This window comes from Siniperca chuatsi, linkage group LG1 (assembly GCF_020085105.1).
Source record: "Siniperca chuatsi isolate FFG_IHB_CAS linkage group LG1, ASM2008510v1, whole genome shotgun sequence".
Classification (NCBI taxonomy): Eukaryota; Metazoa; Chordata; class Actinopteri; order Centrarchiformes; family Sinipercidae; genus Siniperca; species Siniperca chuatsi.
In genome coordinates, this window is record NC_058042.1 from 5,266,627 (window position 1) to 5,291,031 (window position 24,405).

Here is a 24,405-nt window from a genome sequence, read left to right on the forward strand (position 1 = left end):
ACGGCACGTGTCCGCTGCTGGTGTCGTTTGTTTTGTGGCTAATCACGTTTTCTCACTGACCTACTTTCCATGACTTTCTCTCTCTCCTCTCTGTCCTTTTTACTCTCCCTCTTTCCATCCCTGTGGTGCTGATGAAGCAGCCGCCTTCACCTTCGGCTGGGTTAACCCTTGACCTTCCTGAGCAGCAGCAGCGATGTGAATATTGCAGTCATGTACCGAAATCCATCAATGCTGACTCTGTGTGTGTGTGTGCGCGCGTGCATGTGTGGCACGTTTATGTGAGTATTTCCTGAACGTTTGGGCAAAGGAATCACCTTACAGCTGCTGTTGTTATTGAAATATCTTAGTCAATTTAGTTTTTTTCTGCACCAGAGTTGCAGGTAATGGTGCCCTTCTGCTTCAGTGATTGCAGACACTCACAAACAGTCGTGTACTACATCTGCATCAGACACCAAACATCACAGTTTCTGTTAAACTAGATAGTAATGATAAAACTTTACTTATATAACACATTTCATTCAAATAGATGTAATACAATGTCCTTCACAAGCGATGAAAAACAGAAAAAACAAAAACAAATAAAACATATTTAAAACAAATAAAAGATATTTAAAGACAAATAAAAGTGAATAAAAAACAATAAGTACTGTAGGTGAGGAAAGATACAATTAATGAAAAATATCGTAATGATATGAAAATCAGAATCAGTAGTACTGGCTGAAATGGAAATTATTATTTATTGGACTTTAATAACATGCATCTCAATTTCTAACCACATCTTTTTAGATGGTTAGATATACCTTTAATACAGGTCAGGAGTGCTAGTGTAGGAGTTTTATTGTCCTCATTTCTGGACTGTCCGCTGGGCTTCACCCCAGGGAGTGACTGAACCGGAGGAAGGCCTGAGAGGCAGAGTTGCTGGTGAAGACTCTGAACTCTCCATGCTGCATCGCTATCGGTCCAACCCTCTGTGGATTTCATGCACAGACACAATTGGTTCCTCACTGCGAACCCAATCTGCTCTGAGAGCAGAGTGAGATGAGACAAGGCTCTCCAGAGACGTGGAGGGTGAGGAAGTTTCTTCAAGAGGACAGCCGACTTAGGAGACACAATATAGAGACTCTTTCCTTTAGTCTAATAATCAGGAAAAGTCATTTCACCCAAAACAATCCAGAACTTCACCTCAATGAAGCGTCAGGTTTTCAAGGCGTGAGGGTTTCTTTCTGGATCTGCCATTTTGCACCAACTTTCAATCCTACAGGGAGAAAAATCCATCATACTAGAGGCAGAGAGACAAACTTCAGCACCCACAGTAGCCGCAAATAAACACGAATCCAGTACAGTCATAAGAGTGGGTTGAGGTTTGAGTCATTTCTCAACTAGGAAAACTTACCCTCTTGCTATCTCTGTCACTGTCAGTCTTTATTTTTATTTGACCTTTATTGAACCAGGATGGTCTCTTGAGATCTAAAAGCCAAAATTTAACACATAAGGAAGAAGAGAAAGGAAAGGAGGAAATATTCACAAAAAGTATTTTAACTATGGCTGAATCCAGGGATGTTTTCAGGCACTCTGGGAAATGAAGGAAGTCACTGGCTGAAGCAGAGCTAAAACAAGGTGTGTTTGAATGACAATGGATGCTCCAAAACACCTAAACACAAAATGCAATGAACACAGATCACTACTAGCAGCAGCACACGTTAGTTATCTGAAGGATTAGTGGAGTCATGGCAGACTGTAGCCAAGGCTCCTCACAAACATCCAGCTGGATGGTCCAGTTGGCACTAAACACACAAACATGTTGTGTACACCTGTAACAAAGAGTTAATCCATAATGCAACAAGAGCAGCAGGAGGCAGAGAGAAACCTCCAGACCATGTTTACAGACAGGAGAGAGCACGGTAGTGTGTGTGTGAAGTCTGGCACAATCTGCTGAATCTGATTTGAAGGTGATAGTCTTGAAATGTGTGAATGGTATTTGAGAGCTGGTCTCTCTCTGCTTGTGTGTGTGTGTGCGTGTGCCGTCTTTCCATCTCGTGTGGCACAATATGAAATGACAAGCTGTTCTGACCTTTAACCTTTTACCATACTGTCATTACAGAGAGAAAAGCCTTGCACAGATACTCTGCTGCTGCTCTCTAGTGGCTGGTTTTTGCCCTACACCTGATTCCATTCATAAACACTAGCAGGAGAGATTGTGTGTGTGTGTGTGTGTGTGTGTGTGTGTACAAGTCATTCAAGGCCATCGTCTTTGCTTCTCTATTCATCTTTAATGCCTCAGTTTTATCCCCGACCTCCTTCTCTCTCTCTGTTTTCTTTCTCTCTCATTCCTTCTTACGCTTTCATTTTTTCCCCCTCTCTTTCCCTCACGGTAATCCAAGTGTTCATTGTTGCCAGCTCATTAATTCTCAGCTACAGCTTTGAAAAAGAAAAGGTTCAAACCAAGAATCTCTGAAAGCCACATTCATACCTAGAGACCTTGAAAAATAAATTCTGATGGTACGTGGAGCGTGCATAGATCTTTATGTCATGTAGAACACACACACACACACACATACACACACCAACACAGTCAGTCATAAGCTTACTCACACATGAGCACACAGCCACAGAGAGAAATTTGTCCATGTGCCGGTGTGATAAGGAGCTCCTATCTTAATAAGTATCTTTCCAGATATCATCTCGCCCTGAGAGCTAAATCCCAATCACATAAAAACATAGTGGGGCCGGTGAAGAGGGTCACAGGCCACCTTGGCTAATATTTACTAAGATGATCTTGTTGTAAATAAACCAGGATCCACAATTTAGACAGACCCCCGTCCAGGAGAGAAGAGCTTAGTCTGGATATTAAATCTTCACCACTGTGTGATAGATGCATCAGTGATGCGGACCGCCATTAATTCAACTTCCTCCGTTCTTGAAGATGTATAATTGCCCGAGATTAGAATTTCCCTAATTTGAATTATGTAAATTGGGTGTAATTTCATTCTGGGGATTGGTTTGACCGTGAACTGACATACCCAGTGATATGTGTGAACTCATTTAATTATTGTGGATTCAAAGCTAATTAAATGACCCTTAATGGCTAATTATTGATCGATGGCGATGGAGGGTAGAGATTAGACTCAGACCGATATATGAATTTGGTGAAAACCAGGCAGGAAAACCGGGAGTGACATTATATTTTGTTGCCTGGTTATTCATTCATGTAAATTGCAATTCTGAATTTAATACCCGTGTTTCCCCTTTTAATATTAAATACATATGAATAGTTCAGCTTTAAGCAGTTGCTAACTCCAAAAGAATTCCATTACTTCAGTTACATTTGCTGCTTTTCTCTGTTTTATGTCATAAATTGAATATATTTGGGTTTTGGTCGGACAAAACAAGCAATTTGAAGTTGTCGTCTTGAGTCCTGGGAACATGTAATGTGTACTTTTTTGACATTTGCTGCTTTTCTCTGTTTTATGTCATAAATTGAATATATTTGGGTTTTGGTCGGACAAAACAAGCAATTTGAAGATGTCGTCTTGAGTCCTGAGAACATGTAATATGTACTTTTTTGACATTTTCTGTCCATTTCTTGTGAAAGACAGTAATGAAATTTTTATGGCTTTTACATCCAGCCTGAGTCTCCTGAAGACCCAGCCCAGCAGGTGAGAGTGAAAGGCAAAGCACCATTGTGCTGCATTGGATTGCTAATGCCTTCCTATCCGCCCAGAGGAGGACAGATTGGGTGGGGGGTCTGGCTGACTATATTGCTGCTTCTTTTTATTACCATGACAAAGGGCCATACAAACACATATGTCTCCTCAGAAGGCGCTGAAAGTTAAAGCCAGATTTAATGGACGTTTTAGTGATCCATTGTTTGAGAGTTCATTGTTCAAAGGAATAACCAAGGTTTTAACAGACTGCAAGAGTTCAGACAAAGAGCACGGGGGAAAAGGACACGTCTTGTTAGGTCTTGTGAGTCATCCTCGTGGATTCAACTTATGCGCTTTATCATTTTGTTGTTGTAACTGTCATAGCCAGATCGGAAAACCGTCAGAGTGTCAAAGCTGAAATCAAGACTATTTCCCTTAGTTCCTGTAAGCTGACACTTTGGAGATAATAGGTTTTCACCCAACAGTGACCACACGTGTGTTACTATCAGCATCAGGCAGGAGGAAGCCCATGCTGTTGATAAGAGTGACAACACACCTCTGTGTCCTCCCTCAGTGAACACAGAGATGGTCGTCCTGCAGATTCATCAAGCTGGGCTGAAACGGCCCAACGGCTGCGAGAGGCTTCGCGCACAGGCAGACTACGGTCAGATGGTGAGATAGCAGCAGGCCTGAAGTCTGTGGCTTGTATCTGGGGATGAAGAGGCAGGTTCTCCCCCAGCAGCCAGTTGAACAGCTTTTCAGTGAGAAATGGCACAAAAGACACAGGTCGGTGCAGTGTTCCCTGCAGGATTTTTTATATCTGTTGAAAAATGTGGGGTTTCTAGAGCCTGCTTTACTCCAGGATGCATTTTGTTATATGTTGTAGTTTAAGCATTGGTCTTGTATATTAACTTCATAATGTTATGAAATATGAACAACTGTAGTCGTGATCATTGTTTGTTTTATCTAAATCTTTCTTGGTGTGGAAGGACATTTCCAACTGCATGGGACCTGTGGAGCTGTAGCCAATGTAGCCGAGTCACTTCTACGCATTGAGCAAGATTTTTACTTGCTAGAATAAATGTACTTATATTTATTTTTATTTAATTAAAAAAACATGATGTTAAAACATGTTTTATTTCATTTTTTTATGTTTTTGACATCAGAAAGCTTCATGTGTGACGTGAAAGTCTCCTTCTGTGAAAGGCCAGATAGTGATATTACATGTTGACCTTAAAGGTTAAATGTTTAGGAATAAACGATCAGTGCACATATATGTTCCAAGAAAACCTTTTCCGATATAGCTTGATTCGGTGAAATCATACATTTTTATTAATAAATCACCCTACTGGAGTAATTTTAAAGAGGTTTTATAGTTTCATGCTTACCTTTTGGTTTTTCATATTCTGTTCTATATCTTCTCTAGAAATAAAAATTTCAAGAGAAAATTTTGTAGCGTAAAACTCTTATTTTCAAGGATATACATGATCATATGACAGTTGGCTCCAGCTTTAATGACCTCATCTCTGCCTAATGCGTCTCGATCAGATTCCACTTCCTGTGTGGTTGTCCCCTCGCCTTCCTGTGTGAGGTCATGGCTGAGGACTTAACCATATTAATTAAGGCCGGGCATCTGCTTCTCTTGAGTCAACGTCCTTTCATTGATCTCCCCCAAAGGTGCCCTCCTCTCTTCAGTTTCTCTCCTTCTCTGCTTTCCTTGCGTTAGTTGTCAGGGAGCCCGTTGGTGCAGACAAACCGGCCATTGTGAGTGGCGCCCCCTGGGGAATCGGGGCTGCAGAGGCGGTTAGACTAACACAATCAGCTCCATCTCTGTGTGGAAACAGAAGGTAGTGTGGAAAAAGGAGTAGCGGCCAGGAGGGAGAGGTCAGCAGGGCTGAAGTCACCCTCCCCAGAGACGCGTGCCCAGGGTCAACTACAACTGAGAGGCATGTTGGATAACTTCATGACCTCTGTGAAGCCAGCAAAAAGCCGATGATGTCTGCTGGTCAGGTTTTGAATTAGAAAGATCTAAATCTAGTACAGTAAATAAAGGGGGATGTATTTGTACAAAGCTGGAAAACACAGGACCTTTCATACAGTATAAAAAGTCAACATTGCAAGTTATATGTTACATAAAGTAAATGGCATTGCTAAGCTTAAATAGCTCCAAATTTTCACCATCAGTTATAATCATTTACTCACAATTTTCATTGCTGAGATCTGGGGTCATGGCAAGCAACATGAGGGGTCACATTCAGACAGGTTGGAAACAAACCCTTAATGTTCTATCTAGCCCACTTAGAAGAGAAAACAAAGCTGTATGTCGAAACGATTACTCAAGCTGTCTTTCTAAACTTGTTAGATTTTTTTGACCTACAATAGCTGTGCATGCACACAGTTTTTCAATGCAATAGAGGATTGTAAAGACACTTTATATATGCCTTTTATCACCTAGATGGACAGCAGATTGCCATATAATACCATAATATGATAGTATTTAATGGTTCAAACTTTGCTTCCAGCTGCAGAGGTCTGATTGATTTTGAGTTTGATGTGACTGTTCAGTGTAAACAGGCATGGATACAGCTATGAAACATTTCTTGGCTTTCTGTCAGCTCTGTCTGATTGTGAAATGGTGACAGAGTGGATTTTCACATCCATTCAACTGTCTTCTCCTGCAGCTTCAGGGAGTTTCCCAAGCTGTTTTATTCCTCTGATTTCAACCTGCATGCAATCACAATGCTAGTATGTGTGTGTGTGTGTGTGTATGTGTGTTTGTTGTTCTGCATGTCTGCGCTCGCTCAGTTGACACAGACCGTCTCTAAGCTTCCCCGATAAGTGTTAAATCCTAAAACGGGGCTGTAAATCTGCCATTCAAGAAGCTTCTCAGTGATTCTAAACAGACCATGTCTCTCCATCTCCCACGCACATGCATGGTGCATACAAAAACATAAATATAATGCAAAATTACATCTCAACCATCTGCCTGAAGAATGACTATGTATCATTAATACTGGATCGAAAACCTTTCAACAGGACTCTTAGTTTTACATTTGGTAATGGATTGGATAATGGTTTAACCTCATTTTAGGAATTATATGCTTCTTTGTCGTTTAAGAAGAACTTTGAGTTTATGTGTCCAAAATGTTCTAAGTTCAAAGTTCTGTATACATTAACTCACTTTTGTTTCATTATAAAAAGACACGTTTTCGAGGTACAAAGTGTTCACCTACAACAGTGACATGTTCCATCTTACTATATCTGAAGACAGGACAACGTATTCCAGGCTGTAAAATAGCTTATTGCTCTGTGTTTAAATGTTGTTTCATTAATAAGGTGGTCTCAGCTGGTAGCCGTGGTAACCTGGTCCAGATGGCATCCCTGGATTCAAAGTGTTCTAATCAGTTTTATAATTTGATACCAGATAACTTAAATGACATTTTCTTTGCTCTTTACAGAACAAACTGCAAGTTGAGTTGAACATTATGTTGAGTGCAACACAGTACAAAGAATAGAGACAACAGAAAATCTATCTAAATTTAATACCTTTTGATAATGCTGATATTGTACCTTTTAATTAAAATTAGCATTTATTTTAAATAATGAATTCAAAAATGTTATATTTAAACTGCATGTTATAGAATGATAGAGTGTGATTTTAAATTAATAGAAATAGTTTAAAACTTATTTTTTCTGAGGGAGTTTAAGCTCTCAGACATCCAGGGATTTTGTGAAAATCAGATGAGCAAAGATTCAGTCCGACATCCAGAGTTTACTAGTTCTTCTCTTTTATTTTCACTAATTAGTTGTCTTTTCTCTGCAGTCACATGCCTTTCTTTGAGGGACTCATCAAAAAACTGTGCAGCACACATCAGATATTTAGCCCTGGGCACAGAGGCTTATTAAAAGTATTAATAATCAGTTTAAGCTCAAATCTTTAATGGTTCTTAATTACTACATCAGTATTACATCCATGTGTATGGTGCAGAGTGGTGAACCACCAAAAACGGCATTCTCTGCTACTGAAGATTCTCTTTCCAGATGACAGTCAAAACTTCACTTCAGTAAATAATATATTTTCTTTCGTGTTACCTGGTTAGTTGATGACATTTTCACTGCAGACCAATAGTGAAGTGAAACAGCTTTACAAATGTTACACCAGACAATCTGTCATCTTTGCTGTAGTTTGACCAGATTACGTGAACCCGATAATTTATCTTTAATTGTTCAGTATTCCTCAGCACTACATTCTTATTCATTTATATGTAGTCAATTTACCATTACCGCCACAGTAGATCCCTCTCCAAATGCTTTTGTGCATGTCTCTTTACCCCTAGTGAGTCCATATGTGCCTCAGCCCCACCCTTCACCCAGAATGGAACAGCCAGGCAGCAGGGCCACCCCCCAAAACCCCCACTCCCCACCATCACCCAAATCTTCCTCCCTAGCCTCAAGAGCTTGGAGGTGGGGGTCCCCCAAAACAAAGGGCCCTCCCTGGCGGGGTTATCCCCCCATTGTCCCTGACACACTGAGGTTTATCTGGGACTGTGAAAGGAACTATACTCAGCCCATTCACTGTGGCTGCACTTAATGAGCTTGTTGAAGGCCTGTACTAAAACTGTTAAATACAAGCACTAAATGCTGACATATTCTCTTCTTGTAGAGCCAGAATGTCATTAAATCAATGCTGGTTAGAAGCAAGGGGGGGACTGATGTTTCTGTGGTGTGGTAGACTGAGTAGATGAAGCCTTCTGAAGTTGGTGATCCCCTGACTTTTCATGCCACCAGCAGGTCAAAGTTTTCACCCAGTGAAATATCTCAACTTCTACTACATGGACTGGCACAAAGTTTTGTACAGAAACTGATCAACTAGCGCCACAGCGAGGTTTTCTATTTGTGGTGGAGCGAACTGTTGACAGCTATCGGATGATTGCCATGAAATCTGGTACAGACAATTATGCCGTTATGTTAGCACTTAGCCTGAAGCACCACTTTACCTAAGGACAGCCTCACAGAGCCTCTGGCTAATGTCAATCAATTAGTGTAGGTTTCATTGTGATGTTCTCCTTGTTAAGTAACCCTTTTTAAAATTTTTGGTTTGTCTATGGTGGCTGTTGCTGCTCGCTAACCGTACATGCAGATATTTACTGCTGAAATGCACTGCAAACCGCAAGTCAAAGCTTCAACCGGTGTTGACTTTCACTTGAAAAAGATTTTTTTTAAACATGCAAGGCTCACACATGCGCCTTACAAAGCTTAGCTGCTTTTACTTGCATTGTTATTTGGGGCTAGAAAAAATCCCCAGTGTATTTTCTTTTTCCTGTATGCTGCCTTGCAGCGAAGTAGCTAGCCAATCTCAGCGTGCTGTTTGTGAAATTCAGGTGAAATTTGGTCACAGTTGAACACTTGCAGTATGTAGTGCAATTTATATTATAAATATCATATTATAATTAGTCACCCATATATATGAGAACCAGCTATAAGTTGCATCGCTGTTGTGTTTTAGTATTTGGCAGTAGAAAAGCAAAGCAGACATTTATTTCTGTGAAAATATCACAGGTCATTACTTTATACTGTCTACATGTCTTCAGTATTATTGTTGTTTCGTGAAGCTTAAAGCATTTTTGTTCAGCCTGCTGGAAGTGATCAGGCACCCCCCTACTGTGGGAACTTTCTGTAAATCTTGGGCCTTTCCCAAAATTCAAATTCGGCTTGTAATTTGTGGTCGGTGGTGGGGTGTGTGTGCACAGGGGGTTGGAACGCACTCAAACGGAGGGGATCCTGTGCTGTGGACTCTTACACTCACACGTACAGAAATGCTTAGGTTATGAACCCACTGTACACATGCACATAAATACACACATGCAGCTGCTACAATGTGATGTGGGTGACGGCTGATCAGAGACCGGACTGCTCCGTCTCTGGTCGGGGAAAATAAAACTTGGCTTTTTTTAACAGACAGCAGAGGAGCTGGTTAAAGACATAATAAATAGAAAAGAGTCGGTTAGCGTTGAGTTCTGTGTGGTTTGGCCTCTGAGCTCTGAACTTCCCACTATTGAGTCTCTCCACTGTTATCAAGGGTGTGCTGATCATCCCTTTTTGTCCTTTTTCCTCACTTTTTTTGTCATGGAGGGGTCAGCTATTGGGGGAGGGGTGGTAGAAGGTTAAGAGGTCTTTCCTTTTCTCTTTTTTTCTCCTCCCCATATGACCGAAGGTCCATTGAAGAGCAATAGCACAATGTGTTGCCGTGGGCAAGAGAGGAGGGGAAGGGGGGATCCACTCCTCCTCCTCCGCCTCCTCCTCCTCTCGGTGCGTTTGGTTTGGCTGCCTCTCAGAGCAGCAGCAGAGGCCGCGGTGCTCCTCTTGCCTTTCACCTCCTGCGTTTATTTTTCCCTCCTCTGTGTCCCAGAGTGGGTGGAGAGAAGCTGGAGGCACTGACCCCCCCCCCCAGGCATACAGAGACCTGCTGGGGCTCGAGCAAGCAGCAGCTTTACCATTTTCTCTGGATCTACATGGTGCACTCATTCAGGACATTTTTCTCAAACCTGCAACCTCCTCCTTGGATTCTTTTTTTCTCTGTGGATTTCTCTGTTTTGCTGCAGCACTGTTGGGTCCAGTTTGGTCTAGACCTGGTTCTGATGGCTTATATTTGGGCCTGGCTGGCCAACCAACAGTCCTCCTCAATGTGAGACAGGTGTCTGAGGAAGGAAGCTGCAAGAAAAAAAGATGAGTTTGATGCTGTGCCACTGGGAGCAGAAGAATTTCACAATGAAACTGGTAGGCTGAACACTTGCAGGTCAACACCAGGGGCCAGTTGAAAAATGTATTGTGTTTAAGTCACAGTCCTATAGGCTTTTTTTCTGTTGTTGACAGTCCTTTTATCAATGCACTGTTCTCAACTTTATCCTGGGTTTCTTTCCTGACGCTGCAGCTTCAGGACATGCCTCACTTAGATGTTTTTTATCCACTGTATGTTTATTTATCAGTGAAAATGCTTGTCTCATCAGCCCAGACCCTTACAGTAGCTCTAGTGTTGGATTGCAGGCATGCAATGGATTAGTGGCGGTAGTTTTAATATTAGAGGAAAGTGCTGAAGGCGTGGATCCCGGTTTTCCCCTCACCTGATACTAGCTTCACTTTGATGTCTGCATGGAAAGTTGAAATAGGCTTAGCAAGGACTTCAACCAGAGTTTTGCGGCACATTTGTGTGTGAGTGTGTGTGTGTGTGTGTATTCTCCTTTCAAGCATTTATAAGAAAATTACAGTCTTAAGTTCTGCTTTGTGGCCCACTGTTTGGTGTGATATAAGTACAATGCCACAGAGATGGTAAATATTCAACAGGATCTGGGACACTGTGATAAAATACAGGGCGGGTCAGGTGCAGATAAATCATGTGGTGCAAACAAACGAGAAAAAAAGTCTTTGTAATAGCTGATGTATGTGATAAAAGTGGGAAGCAGCAGATTTAATAAAAGTCATTTTGTATAATGAGCACCCTGTTGAGTTTACATACAACCCAGGCCATCCGCCTGGACTCTCTCTCTCTTTTCTCCCTGTCTTTCTCTGTGTCTCTCCGTTTCTTTCAGCCATGGTCCTTATCTGGATCTGCTGTGAGTCCACAGAGGAAGGGGAGATGGAAGCTGAGGAGGTTATTACCAGAGTCTAGAGATGAGACGATAAGAAGGCTAGTTTAATTACACACCGCTAACCTCCACACAGCATGACTGACAGGAGGCCGGTGGGCCACAGGGTCATCATGCGTGTTTGTCATTCTCTCTCTCTCTCTCACACTCACACACAGACACACACATATAAAGGGATTACAGGAATGCACACTTGAACATGTGCACACACTTCCAGAAATTAAAATGACCTTCCTTTTTATTATGAAGTGAAGTCGATGTCCATAATCCTCTCTGTTCTAATACAGGTCTATTGATTATTTGATTGTCATGGTCCTTATGTCAACACATGACCTATGCAGCATAAATTAAAATGCATTATTTATGTGTTGAATCCTGGTCAGAGACATGCCACTATACACAGAGCAGAAAAAAATAAAATAATGGAACCGTAATTGTTTTTGTGGTACTCGTGTGTCTTTGTGTGTAGCCTTGACAGACTCTCACTCATATAGCCACAACATGCTTTTAACGGCTCATTTGTTTTTCAGTTATTCTTTTGATGACCTTATGGACTGAGCAAAGTCTTTGTTATAAAGAGTACGGTCTAGACCTGCTCTATAGGAAAAGTGCAATGAGATAACTTCTGTTATGAATTGGCGCTATATAAATAAATAAAAATTGAAATTGAATTGTTGTCTGTTAAGGTTCATCTCAAGCATCCAGGTGGTACGAAGTTTGAAGGAAGTAATTCAATTTTAATTTTAAGTAATTAAATTTTCTCCTGACAACATTGTAGTTGTTTTTGTGCAATTGAACATTGCTTTTTTTTAAATGATAAACTTATTGGCCTTTTATGAATTTTTGATAGCCCACGGTGAAAGTTCAAAGTTAAGGTGCAGCACAGGTCTTGAGCATGATTCGAACCCAGGATGTTACAGGTACATGGCATGCACCTTAGCCTTAGTGCAACTGGTCAATGACGTGCAGCAAAGGTCTCTCACAGATTTGAACTGAGGAGATTGCAGCAGAATTCAGGATGTGTATTTGATTACTAGGCAACAGGATACTCCCACGTAGTGCATTTTAAAGGAATTGAAAGCAATGATATTGTAGAGTTTTGGAGCTCAGAACTAAATAAGATGCTGCATTATGGGTAAAGCCCACTATATCTTGAGGTTAAATTATAGTGTGCAGACCTTCACTGCTACTGTACTACACCAGGAGAGTAAGGAGCTGATTTTTAAGGACCAAGGCAAGGCATCAGTACTATTATTGCATATGGCTTGTTCACTCATACAGCACTACTAACAAGCTAAGTCCTCTTTAATAACTCTTGCTGGGCTGCTGTGCCCTCATTTGCATCAGGCTGCACGTCTCTGGATATGTCCTGATCAGATGTTGCATGGCAGACACTGCTGTGCCATTTCAACTGTAAAGCAACCAAAGCACCAATTTAGGGGATTTAGAAGTCTAGTATTCACAATTCAAAATGATCATATTCTGGATTAACGTCTGAATATTTGGGCGTTGTCAGATAGTCAGGGTAAATGTTGTACACAAGAATTATCAAAACTATCACTATTGGGTGCAAATGTTAGATTTTTGCAATTTGAAGGTCAAGTTTTTCCATCCACCAGCAGTGGATTTTCAAATGAGTGTATGTATCACATGTACAGATGATCACACATGCACACCCAGTCTCTTGGCTTTCTAATGGATGACTCTGTTTCCCATACTCTAAACTGCAGAGCTCTGGCCAAGATGTTTTGTCTGCCATGTGCCTGGTATGGCCTCCATGCCTCACAAAGCCACATGTCCTTCATGTGCCAAACGGAGAGCAAGCAGAGACATGAGGGCTCATTTCGAGCGGCCTGTTTCAGCTTTCTGCGGGCTAAAGCCACTTAAGAGGCCTGTGTGAGTACAACAGAGAGCTGGGGGGGAGGGCGAGGGGGAGTAGCTGCCACAGACCAAATACCATCCATGGTTCATCCTGCTGGGGGCAGAGAAGGAGAAGAAGCAGCTCTAGCTGCAGTGGTGATGCAGTTTGCAGTTTCCATATGGTTACTGTATGAAGAACATGCAACTCGTGTATACACTCAAGCGCCCCTTATCTTTTCATGTCTCAGTTTGCATTTCTTTTCTCTGTCTTGCTGTCCCTCCTTTGATAACAGGACAGACACAAACATCTAGTAGCCCTCTCACAGCTTGTGAGACTACTTCCTGGAATTACATTTGGTCACATCAAGCAACTAAACTACTATGTAAAGTCTGATTGACCAAACTAAGTGCGTAAACAATGGCAGCCCTAAACCTGGGAAATTTAAGTAGCTGTCTCAAACCATTTTATTTAACTGACTGTGTGGAAGCTGAATAAATTTTAATTGAGTCAGCAGATCAGTTCGTATATCCAGTCCTGCTGTTTGGTGCGCAAAGGTGCTACACCGAAAGGCCTAATGCAGCAATTTTGATCATTTTCAGGGCTTCTCCCCCCCATTATCAGACAGTAGAGTTTGAAAGATTAGGAGAGAGGCAGCAGTACATGCATGCACTTCAGCCAGCTGAGCCACCAGGATGCACTGAAAGTATCAGTGTTGGAGCACAGGGCAGGAATCATTGTGTCCTGTATAAAGCTGCACAGCAGCTGGCAGAGCAGACTGCAGTCATCTGATGTCATATCGTACAGACCAGGGACACTGATTTCTCAGAAGCCATCTGTCTGTGTCTGCTAGTGTTCACCGGGATATGTTGCCACATGTCGCCCCTCAGCCTGCAGCAGCACAAAAATTTCCTGAGTCCTTATTGATGAGACTCAGCATGGTCAGGCAGCAGGAGAGGTCGCGACAAGAACATGTGTTCTCTAACTTGATTGTGTACTGCACTTAATACCAGTGTGTTGTTTTAGTAATGAAAAAGTAAAAAATGAGAAAATCTCAAAGAAAATGAGATATCATCATGGAATATCATCACACACTGGGGAGGCAGTGCATGAAGAATTGGCTAACTTGTTTATACTAAGGAGTCCAAAGCAAATGTCCACAATTTTTTTCCACAAATGTATCGTTTCATTCATACAAACCCTTTGAAACTAGTTTCTACAGCAAGTATACTAGGCCGTTGTGTGTATTAAAGGTTGGCAGGCATGCCTGGATAAAAGACATTTACAATATCACAGGCCTTGTCAGCAATAGTATTTACCTGTTTTGCTTTGTCTGCCAAAGTGTTCTTTCCTTTTTAAACCTTTAGTCCCAATGTGACCCCTTCATGCTTCATTTTTGGGCAAATGCACTCAAATGCCCCTCTGATTAACTCGTGTTGAGGTATGTGGTTGTTCTGGGCAGCTTCTAGGTGTGAATTTATGTCAGTGTATGAATATGGAGCAGGGTAGTGGGGATGTCAGCACATTACAGTGCTGCTTAAAGTTAAATCACCAGATGACATAAGACAATTCAAACAGTAGTCCAACCCTGTGAGGGAGATCTGAGACCTCCCATGTGAACTTATGTTTCATGTTTGTTAGTGTGTGTGGGCGCCTGCTGTAATGTACACCACCAGGTGTGTCAGAGGACGAAGACACTAAAGTGTTTTGTCAGTCAGCGTTAGGAGCTCTGTCACATCGAAGAGAAACATCCATCACATCATCACCATCTGTCTCAGACACATGGGGCAACTCTGAGCTGTGGGGCCAGTGTAGCACAAGACACGGCTAGGAAGTGTACCATCATAGGTTGGCCTTGCTACCTAGCAGGTAGACAGTATTGCTAGTCGGAGCGGTTATCCCATGCTGTGCGGCTAGAGTGGAAATGTGATCAAACGTAAAGCATACTATACTGGGCCTGTGGAACAAGGCCATACAAACCCCAAAAAGGATCTGACAACTTGCCAATGAATAGATCATTCTATTTAGCAGTTGAGCGCTTTTGTGAATCCTCACAAAAAAGAGAGCAAGCAGCTACACCTTCTACTATCATTCCTGCTTTGGAGGAATCAGATTGTTTTAACTGACATGTACTGAAATGTCTGTCACACCATAACATGTTAAAAAACACATCTGTTGTCTGCTTCACATGCTTAATTACAATGATCAAGAAAGGTACCTGAGATTTAATCAAATTTGCTAAAGCATAGAGTGCCCAAAAATAAAATGTTCCATTTCTGGGTTTTATGTTGCTGGTCTGTCTCTCTACCAGTAGCAGAAGAGGGAACTGAGTCAGGGTGTCTGACTCAGACAGAGTGAATGACACCCAGAGAGAGGGAGAGAGAGGTTAAAACAGTGTCAGGATGTCTGAGGCATCACTATGAAGCAGTGGGGGGGGGAGTACATAAAAAGAGGAGTAAAGCATGTCTTGTTCATACAGACGACAAGCCAGACAGACACACATAGCTGTTACAGAGATGTAAGGAGGACAGGAGAGTTTTCAAACAGCGTGGCTATATTTACCCGTTTCACCTCACCTTTATGACAGAGTGCGTTCGTCTTTTGGTCTTCTGGAAGTTTATGGACCTCTAGCTGTTTGCTTAGCCCTGTTAGTTTTCTTTATCAAGGTGACGGGCCTCCATGGCAGAGTATGGCGGCCTCAGGGTGCCGGCCAGGAGCTACAGCCGCTTCTCCTGCAAAAACTACAAAGTGGTAAGAAACTAGAGGGGTTAATGTAGTGAAGGCTTTAGAGTTCATGGGCTATTAGGGTGGAATGAGTGCATTTTTGCTTAGGCTATCCACCTGTTGATGAACTTAGAAGAATTTTACTTTGCAATTTTGGAACCTGACATCAGTCATGAAGCGAATGGACAGTATCACAGAGGAAGCCATTCACAGATAGTGTTTGTATCTACCACAGACATTAACTGAGGGGACCTATGAGAGTTATGAGAGAGAGAGAGTTCAGGGTCAGCTTGAAATAGAAACGTCAGGGGTAGAGCCAGATCTCAGGGGATAATTCAGGGAATTATTTTAGAAGCCCCCTGAAAGAGGCAGGTAACAGACACTGTCAGTTGAACAAATTAATGAAAGCTTACTGTTGGGATTTGGGTCTACCTCATAAACCACTGGATGTCCTAAACATGGTCATTGGACAAGGCCTTCATCTTAGCTGGCTCTGTTCTTGACGTTAAAAGGTAGATTTCCTTTGAAAAGGTAGAAGAAAGGACTGTTATCAGAGCTTGCCTTTTGTAGACTCAGCACTCGGTTCAGTGCCATTACCTGAATTATAATGAGAGCTGTTTAAATCCTGGCTCCCTATGAAAGCTTCTCGTGAGAGATAGCACTTTATAGCAGCTTTGGTCCTGCTGTGTTCTCTTTATAGTTCTTGCTCATGTCGGTAGATTAGTTCATAATGTCGTGTTAAGTGCAGCGCTTTTTAGGTTGCTTACTGAACCTTGAAAGTAATAAGGGTAATAGTCCTGAAGTTATCAACATAATTGTTTCTGGAAAGCCCAGAGTCGTCGACGTATGTGAGAACTGTGCTCCGACGGACAGACCTGAGGTGTTGTGTGTTACTGTTGTCATGTGAAAATGTGTAAAGTGTAGCCATTGGTTTGTGATTTTCATGCTTGAATTTCAATGGAAAGACTAAATGGTCCTCAACCACAACATCCACAAGAATCTCAGTTATGAAAGACTTTCAAAGCCCACTGGATGAATCAAAAATGCACCACATCATCATCATCATCATCATCAAGCTAAAAAGACACAGACCCAAGGTGTTGTGCAACATATTTAACATATTGCTGCTGTCACGTGAAAAATTCTGTTTTTGTGATTTTCACCTAGATGAAGAGTTTTAAGAGTTCAATGGGTTGAGCAAATAGGTTCCTCTGGAGTTGTTCACGACTTCTCCAAAACATTTAGCCTATTTTACTATTTTTGTGTTAATTTACAAAATATTGTGGTAATATTAAAACAGTCATGTTTAAAATCCTGGAATATCCTGTTTGTGAGCATTCCGTAGCTGCTAGCATGTATAGTCATAAAGTTTAATGCACTTCTGTCCCACTTTTTTGCACTTCGGTCTTTTGAATTGATTTTATAATTGACTCTTTCTAATTGACTCCAAATGTAAAGTTGGTGCTTTCCACCATGCTGTGCATCTGTGTGTGCTGCCAACAAGCTCCATGAACCGAATACTTAGTTTTAGGTACTAGATTAGAAAATGGGCAGTTGGAAGAGCCTGAGGACAAGCGCTGCATGAGAAGACAAGAAAGTCTTACTCACTCTCATCGTAGTTAAAGAACCTCATCTGTTCAGATTGAGGCTTGCTATGTATTTGACTGAATGTGATTATTTTTACATGGAAAACTGTTGATGATTTGGGAGATTTGGCAAGCATTCTTCCTGTTTGACCATTTTTTTGCTGAAAAATTAGGGATTTAAAAAAAGGCAAAGTTTACAAAGTGAAAGTATTTCAAACCCCACAGCACAAATAAAAAAAGCTTCCAACATTAACCAAAAAACTAAGGTGGTGAACATTTAAAGTTTTTCACTCAGCAGCAACGATGCAAGTGTGTACGTCAACGATAACGATAACCTGTTGGCTTAGCAAACAGGTTATCACTTCAAGTCAGTGTCAGTGCAAACAACAACAGAGATGAAAGTAATACAGTGATACATAAACACATGAACACACACACGGCCACAAGACGTACAAAAGCACATCTGCTTCGCTCCTCCTACTGTATAATCAGCCTCTGTTATGTCGTGACCTCTGCTAAACTTACGCCTCTGCACCTGCAGTTGAATCATCCGGCCGAAACAGAAAGCTCACTTTTCACTCTTTCTTTGTCAGACAGTCCCCCTCAACTCAAGGGCACTGTCCCAGTGTGATGCCCTGGCTGCCCTCGCCCTCTCTCCACCCCGGCTGACCCAGCGCTGAGTGGATGGCCTATATGCGTCATGCCCTTCTGTGGGCATCGCACACCAGCCTGGTGACTCAGCAAGCTGGGGCAGCAGGGATGCTGGATGTGAAGCAGATTTGTGTGTTTGTGCGAGGAAAAAAAAAAGATGCAGCTGTCTAAATGAGTGACTCATCACTGCTTGTCACAGGCTTTGAAGAACTGACTCTGTCATTTTTGAAGGCTTAAATTGGACATTATTATGTGAACATGCACATGGGCCCAGGCTTTCATGCAAAGCGTGCTTGTGAATTGACAAATCATAGTCGGTTGTTTACAGGGACTTGTGTTTGATAATATGTCAAGATGTCACTTTACATAGCCTTAGCCCACTGTGTGTACAGTGTTAGAGGGGATGGGCTACTGTAGGCTATGCTTTATTTTTTTATTTGGATCCCTATTAGTTTCCAATGTTTGCTAGCCTTCCTGGAGTCCACACAAACAAACAAAATATAAATATACAGCTATCTAGAAATCACACTGTATAAATGAAACAGGCAAAACTAACCAAACACAAACATCAAGAAATAAGTGAACTGATGTCACAAATGAAAAGATAAAAATGATACCTCACAAACAAAAACAGTCAAAAATCGACAACAAAAAGTGAAACATTTTTTGTTTTGTGTCTCTGTATCCAGTACTTTGGATATGAAATGAAAAGTTGACTGTTATGTGCATGTGAACATTCTCTAATTAAGGCCGAAAGTCAGCACTTAATCAATCTTAATGTCATTCTTTCATTCCAAATCCAAATCCTAAAGTTCAGAGCAAAAACAATAAAACGTGTCTAACTGTCCAAATACTTTCTGACTGCACTGTTCATGGTCAGTGTTAAAATCAAAAAGGATGCAACCTGTGCCCAGAATTTGTTCATGAAGATGACAAAGCAGGAGGTCAACAGGCTCGATAGGCCACATATGACATTTTACATAAGGCCCTGACTGTGTGAATGAGTCAGTGTCATGTTGCTTTCTCTGGTGACGGGAATGTCCCTGACACTGGCACCAATTTACAGCTCCCAAAAAAGACCCTCAATGCTATGAGCAGAGGGTCGGGATTACTGGGAGTTTCAGTGGATAGAGGGACTTTACCTCTTGGAAAATATATCTGTTGAACATGGCGCATCAGGCTCGTTGATAAGGATCACTCAGTGTTGACATATGGATGTGAGTGGAGTCGGAACTGGAGTTTAAGATTGTAATTGTATGCCATGGTGCACTGTGTATTGATATTAACAGGGACATTATCTGTCATTCTTCAGGAACGAGGCCTTGCTGCGCTTATTTGTTTTTGTATCCTGTTTAGCACTGTTAAGGGTCATCGGTGGCTGAAACAGATCCCAGTATGTATTGAGCCAAATGCAGGGAAACACTCATCACTCATTGACAGGTTGTTGTTCCGTTACATGGCCAAGTGTTAAACAGACAGGAGGTTTAGAGTCTGCAGTAAACCTGATTGTATGTATTAAGATGGTTGGAGGAAACCCAAATGAATGAGTACACATCACACAGAAATATACCAGGAAATTGTTTACTTACTTTTATTATTACTTCTTATTTATTACTGTAAACTTTTTATGAAACCGGTGGCAATCCGAAACATGAGTTGTAGGTATTTTGGTACTTTTATCAAATACAGTATGTTGAGGGATCTAAACATGTTTTTGTACAAAAGCCTTTTTCCATATAGCAAAATCAGCCAAACCTTAAGCTGTCGCAGCAGTGCTTAATGTTGCCTTTACACAAGCAGCCATACAAGAATATATTATAAATAAAATCCAATCTTAACTTAGCAATGATTCCTGATTTAGATCCAGAAACATCTGATCACAGAATAAATAAATAAATAAATAAATAAAGAATAAGAATCTGACCAATCACAGACACATTTCATTTGGTACAATAAAAGCATTGACGTTCAATAATGTCGACCACTTAGCCTGTTCGTCGCCCTCTTAGCCATTTAATGAATTCAATTTCTGATATAATGACAATATCAATTTATTAATTTACAACCCTGGGGAGTTTTGATTAAATTTTCTATTCAATATGTGTTTCCCTCTGATGTGGGCTGGAGTCAGTGACACTTCATTCCTGTCTGATATATATTGAGTCAATATGAAGTCAATACTCCTCTTCACTAACCATGCAGCTTATTAAAATGCCTCTCAGATCAGATGTCTGGTCTCATCAGCCCCCACCTCTCCTTCTCTCTTTTTGTGACCAATGAAGCAAATTTCAGATCACAGAAGCTACAATAAAGGTGCGGTTCAACACACATGATCCAGATTAATGCATTTGTGTATTAACATGCTCTTTGAGTTACAGGCATCTGACTGATGTTGTAACATTTGGTCTGTGGTGGGATGGACCTCAGTGCTTGTTATGTATCACTGGGGATGGTTCCATTATTAATGGTTAAAAGTAATTCATTCCTTATGTTCACATTTTGCATCCACAAGCTAGGCATCTTGCTGTCTCTTAATTGTGTCCCCTCCAGATCAATCAAGTATTGCAAATGTTGTGAAGTATAACATGAGAGTTGCATTATTTTTAATTGTAAGCCAGTTTAATTACTTTTTGGGGGGTGGCACTTTTTATGGGCCCATACCCTACTAGTTTGAAAGGATAGCTGTCAGTCAAAGCTTCATTAATTGATGTTTTTGGCCACTAGGGGGCAAGGGGAACTCCACAACAGAGACACAGCCCTGACACTAAGCCTGATAAGGTTGTCATGGCTAACATGTTAGCTAACAATTGCCTATTTACACATCCAGCTGACACAGAGCAACACAGGTATTCATATGGAGACGTGTCTCTGTTTAACTGATGAATGTAAGTCCAATAGTTAATCTCCTTTTAGCTCTGTTTTGGTCTCCACCAACTCCTGAAAAAATATCTGGCTCCTTAGCTGCTACATGTTCCACTTTCTTCACCAGCTAAGTTAGTTGTTAATTTAACTAGCTACTTGCTAACAGTCTGTCTGCTGTTTGGTGCTGGGCAGGTAGTGTACAGTGGGTTTATAAGAGCTTGTTTGCTGAAAACCGCCACCTACTGCTGCATGGAAACGAGGTTGTTGAGAGAGGTGAGACGTGACCATACAGTAAATCTGTCGGAAAACCCAAACAATGAGCTAAAGAAGTTAAAGCTCAGTAGAGCTGCAGAGTAGGCTATGATTCTGTGAAGTTGTACTACAAGGGAGGCCTTTCATAGTAGTAATAATTTGATTTACTCTTATTAATATTAAATATTGATTTGTGTACTTTAATGAAGTTAGAAATGGCAATCTTTTATCAAAATGCATCTGGCCATTGTACAATTTCTCTCTAGAGAATCTCACAGTGCTGAAATGCGTCACTCCTGCATGTTTCCTCTTCAAAATCGAACTTAGAATACCTGAGATTCACATTTTCTTTGGACCCAATGTTTTGGCTGAGACGAAGACATCAGAGACACAAAATGTGTTTTGAAAAGTTTCATTTTCAGGACTTAAAAGCAACCTGTTGTGACTTGCCCACTTCCCCTTTTCTTTATTCTCACAACCTCCCCATACCCCTCTTGCCCTCAGGCTTTTTGACCCCCCTGTGGTTTCTAGCTCTGTGACTGACAGCTACCCATTTCACCTCGATTTTAATTACACTCCAACCCCTCAATTTACCTGCCCGAAACTACTTCAAAGAAAGCTTACACACACAAAAGCTCCTGCTCATTGCACTTCCTTTTCTCCATGACCAGCTGAGAGTGTGAATTGAAAGGAAAGAGCCTAATCCTGCTGCTTGAAGGCTTTTTTAGCTCTGTGTGTCACTCAAGAGTCTTTTTATACCTGTGTATTTGTGTTTGGGTATGCAGCCTCTGTGATTTAAACGTCGCTCCGAGCCTCTTTGTGTTTTAATGTGTGGTCGTGCACTCTCATAAACCTTTAGCATCTGAGCTTGTGCGTGAAGACGTGTATGTACGTGCATGCGTGTATGTGTGCCTTTTGAAGTGCTCACACCTGTTGTAAGCCATCGTGAGAGCAGTGATTCATCCGATGAGTAGTGTGGCAGAAAAGCTCCCGGTCTGTTTACAGTGCAAAAACAAAGAAACAAGGGTCACAACCGTGTGACACACCTCATCATGCATGTTGTGTGACCATGTTTGTACTAAGGTTTGACCTTAACAATGCTGTGCATTCATTCGGTACTAATGCATGCACTTGAGTTTCACTGTAATGAGTGAAAAGCTTAAATTCTTGAGAAAGTTTACATGCACATTAGAAACCAGGTTACTGGGAGAAATTAGATTACACAGGAAGTAATAATTTATAAGAAGTATGTTGGCAGTAACTGCTGGTTACTGTAACATTTGCGTATACATGCAGCAGGTCAGAAATCAGATTTCTCCCCTACCCTTGACCTTATTTTGGAGCCATAGCTTACTTATTTTAAGAGTGTTGTAAGTGAATGGACAGTGTTTTCCCTTAACGTGCAAATATGTTGTGTAGTTGTGGAAACAGGCATATTTAGACTGATAGATTCTGCTTTTAGTTTCACTCTGCCTCTGGATTTCATTATTTTGAATATACAGTAAGGATGCATCACTATGACTAATGAGTATTTGTTTATCCCGCCACACTGCTGTCACAGCGATACTTATCCTTCATGCACGTGTACAAGCAAAAAGCCAGAAACCTGGTAACGTGTGTATAGTCATGAAATCGGGTTTCTCCAGGAGACATCTAAGAGTGGAAATCAGATTTTTTGTTTACATGACACTGAAGAAATCAGATTACTGCAGAAAGCTGACAGTAACACAGTGACTTAAAGGTACTGATTGTCTCTCTTCTGTCATCTTTTTCACCAGACTGGCATAACAGTTTTTAGGTTTGTGTGAAACAAGAGTGAGACGTAGAGAGAGAGGTGTCTTTATTTAGCCGAGCTGTCGCACATGTTTCAGATCCCTGTGGGGGGAAAACTGCTCTGAAGTTAGACTTGTTAAACTGAGTCCCTGCAGTTTACAGACAAACCGAACGATGCTTCAAATCAAGATAGACTCATGAGGTAACAGATTCTCAAAAATAACTTCTTCTTAGGAGGAATAATGTTCTGTGCAACTTCTCTTCAACCTTTTGTGTGCCTTTTTTTTTATCCCACCTGAAATAGAAACTCACTTTTCTGGATGAGAGTAAAAGAGAAAGAGTTTGGCAACTAATTATGAAGGAAGCTATTCAGATTATTCAGATGCTTGCTCTGCCCCTCTTCTATCCTCCCCCCAGGCAGTGAAGGGTCTTTTCTGTCCCCAGAGAGTGATGTCAGCATGGCCCATTGAAAACAGCCGCCATGCGCTCCCAGATGAATGCCCTGGCTGAGCACAATGGCCCCAATTTGAATACCACGCGGATATATGCCAGATCGGAGCCCCAACAAAAGAAAGAGGGCTACTCTGCTCTCATTCAACCATGTTGTTATTTTATTAGTCGTAAATTTGCTTCAAGCATTTATACCTTTTGTAGTTTTCAAGTGTTTATGGAGTTTGAAACACGTGGACGACCTGACGGGGTTGCCCCTATTTTGGACTGGATTTTATTTTTGTTGGCTCATAACTGAACGCCGTGGTTGTGTTTGTGTCTGACCGCAGATCTACACGGACTGGGCCAACCACTACCTTGCCAAGTCAGGACACAAGCGTCTCATCAAGGACCTGCAAACAGACGTCACAGATGGAGTGCTCCTGGCTGAGATCATACAGGTCGTAGGTAAGGAAAACACACATTTGATTCCAAAATCTGTGAAAGGAAGCCAGCTCTGATCTGTGGTTGCTGGAAAGAAATGTGAAACACTTTTTACTTTTAAGGATATATCTGACCTTTACCAAAGAAATAGTTGCAAATTTTAAAAAAGAAGGACATCATCATCAAATAACAAGCTTTTCTTTTGCAAGATAGAGTTGATGTTACAGAATTAAAGCCTTTAACTCTATTATCTGATGTAATAATGTCAATTTCAGTATGAATCATGCAAAGCGTTTATTTACTCCTGCACAGTTGAATAGATTTCTTCTGTAGGGTGCTGATAGTCAGGACAAAACACTATTGTAGAAAAGTTAAAATCCATCTTTTTCAGGTTTACTCTAAGTCTTGTGAGTGAACTTGAAGAAATTCAGAAACACAGAAAAACTGTGTGATGAGATTTAAAGTTCTTTAGTATGAATCACGTGTAAATTCTTACTAAAAGGTAGTGACTAACAGAAAAATGTCCTTTAAAGAAACTG

The 24,405-nt window shown here is 41.2% G+C and overlaps 1 protein-coding gene across 13 annotated transcripts in view; it reads left to right on the forward strand.

Annotated features, from left to right (window-relative positions):
• nav2a (neuron navigator 2a) overlaps positions 1–24,405 on the forward strand; it is a 226,694-nt gene that overhangs the window by 112,627 nt on the left and 89,662 nt on the right. For 10 of the 13 annotated variants that reach the window (XM_044223117.1, XM_044222433.1, XM_044222523.1 and 7 more), the window contains one exon: positions 23,773–23,890. In XM_044223117.1, coding sequence (XP_044079052.1) covers positions 23,773–23,890 — 118 coding nt within the window. Of the gene's footprint in view, positions 1–4,397; positions 4,431–10,030; positions 10,422–15,809; positions 15,897–23,772; positions 23,891–24,405 lie in introns of those variants that run through there. The other 3 variants (XM_044223353.1, XM_044223269.1, XM_044223193.1) reach the window with 3 other exon arrangements.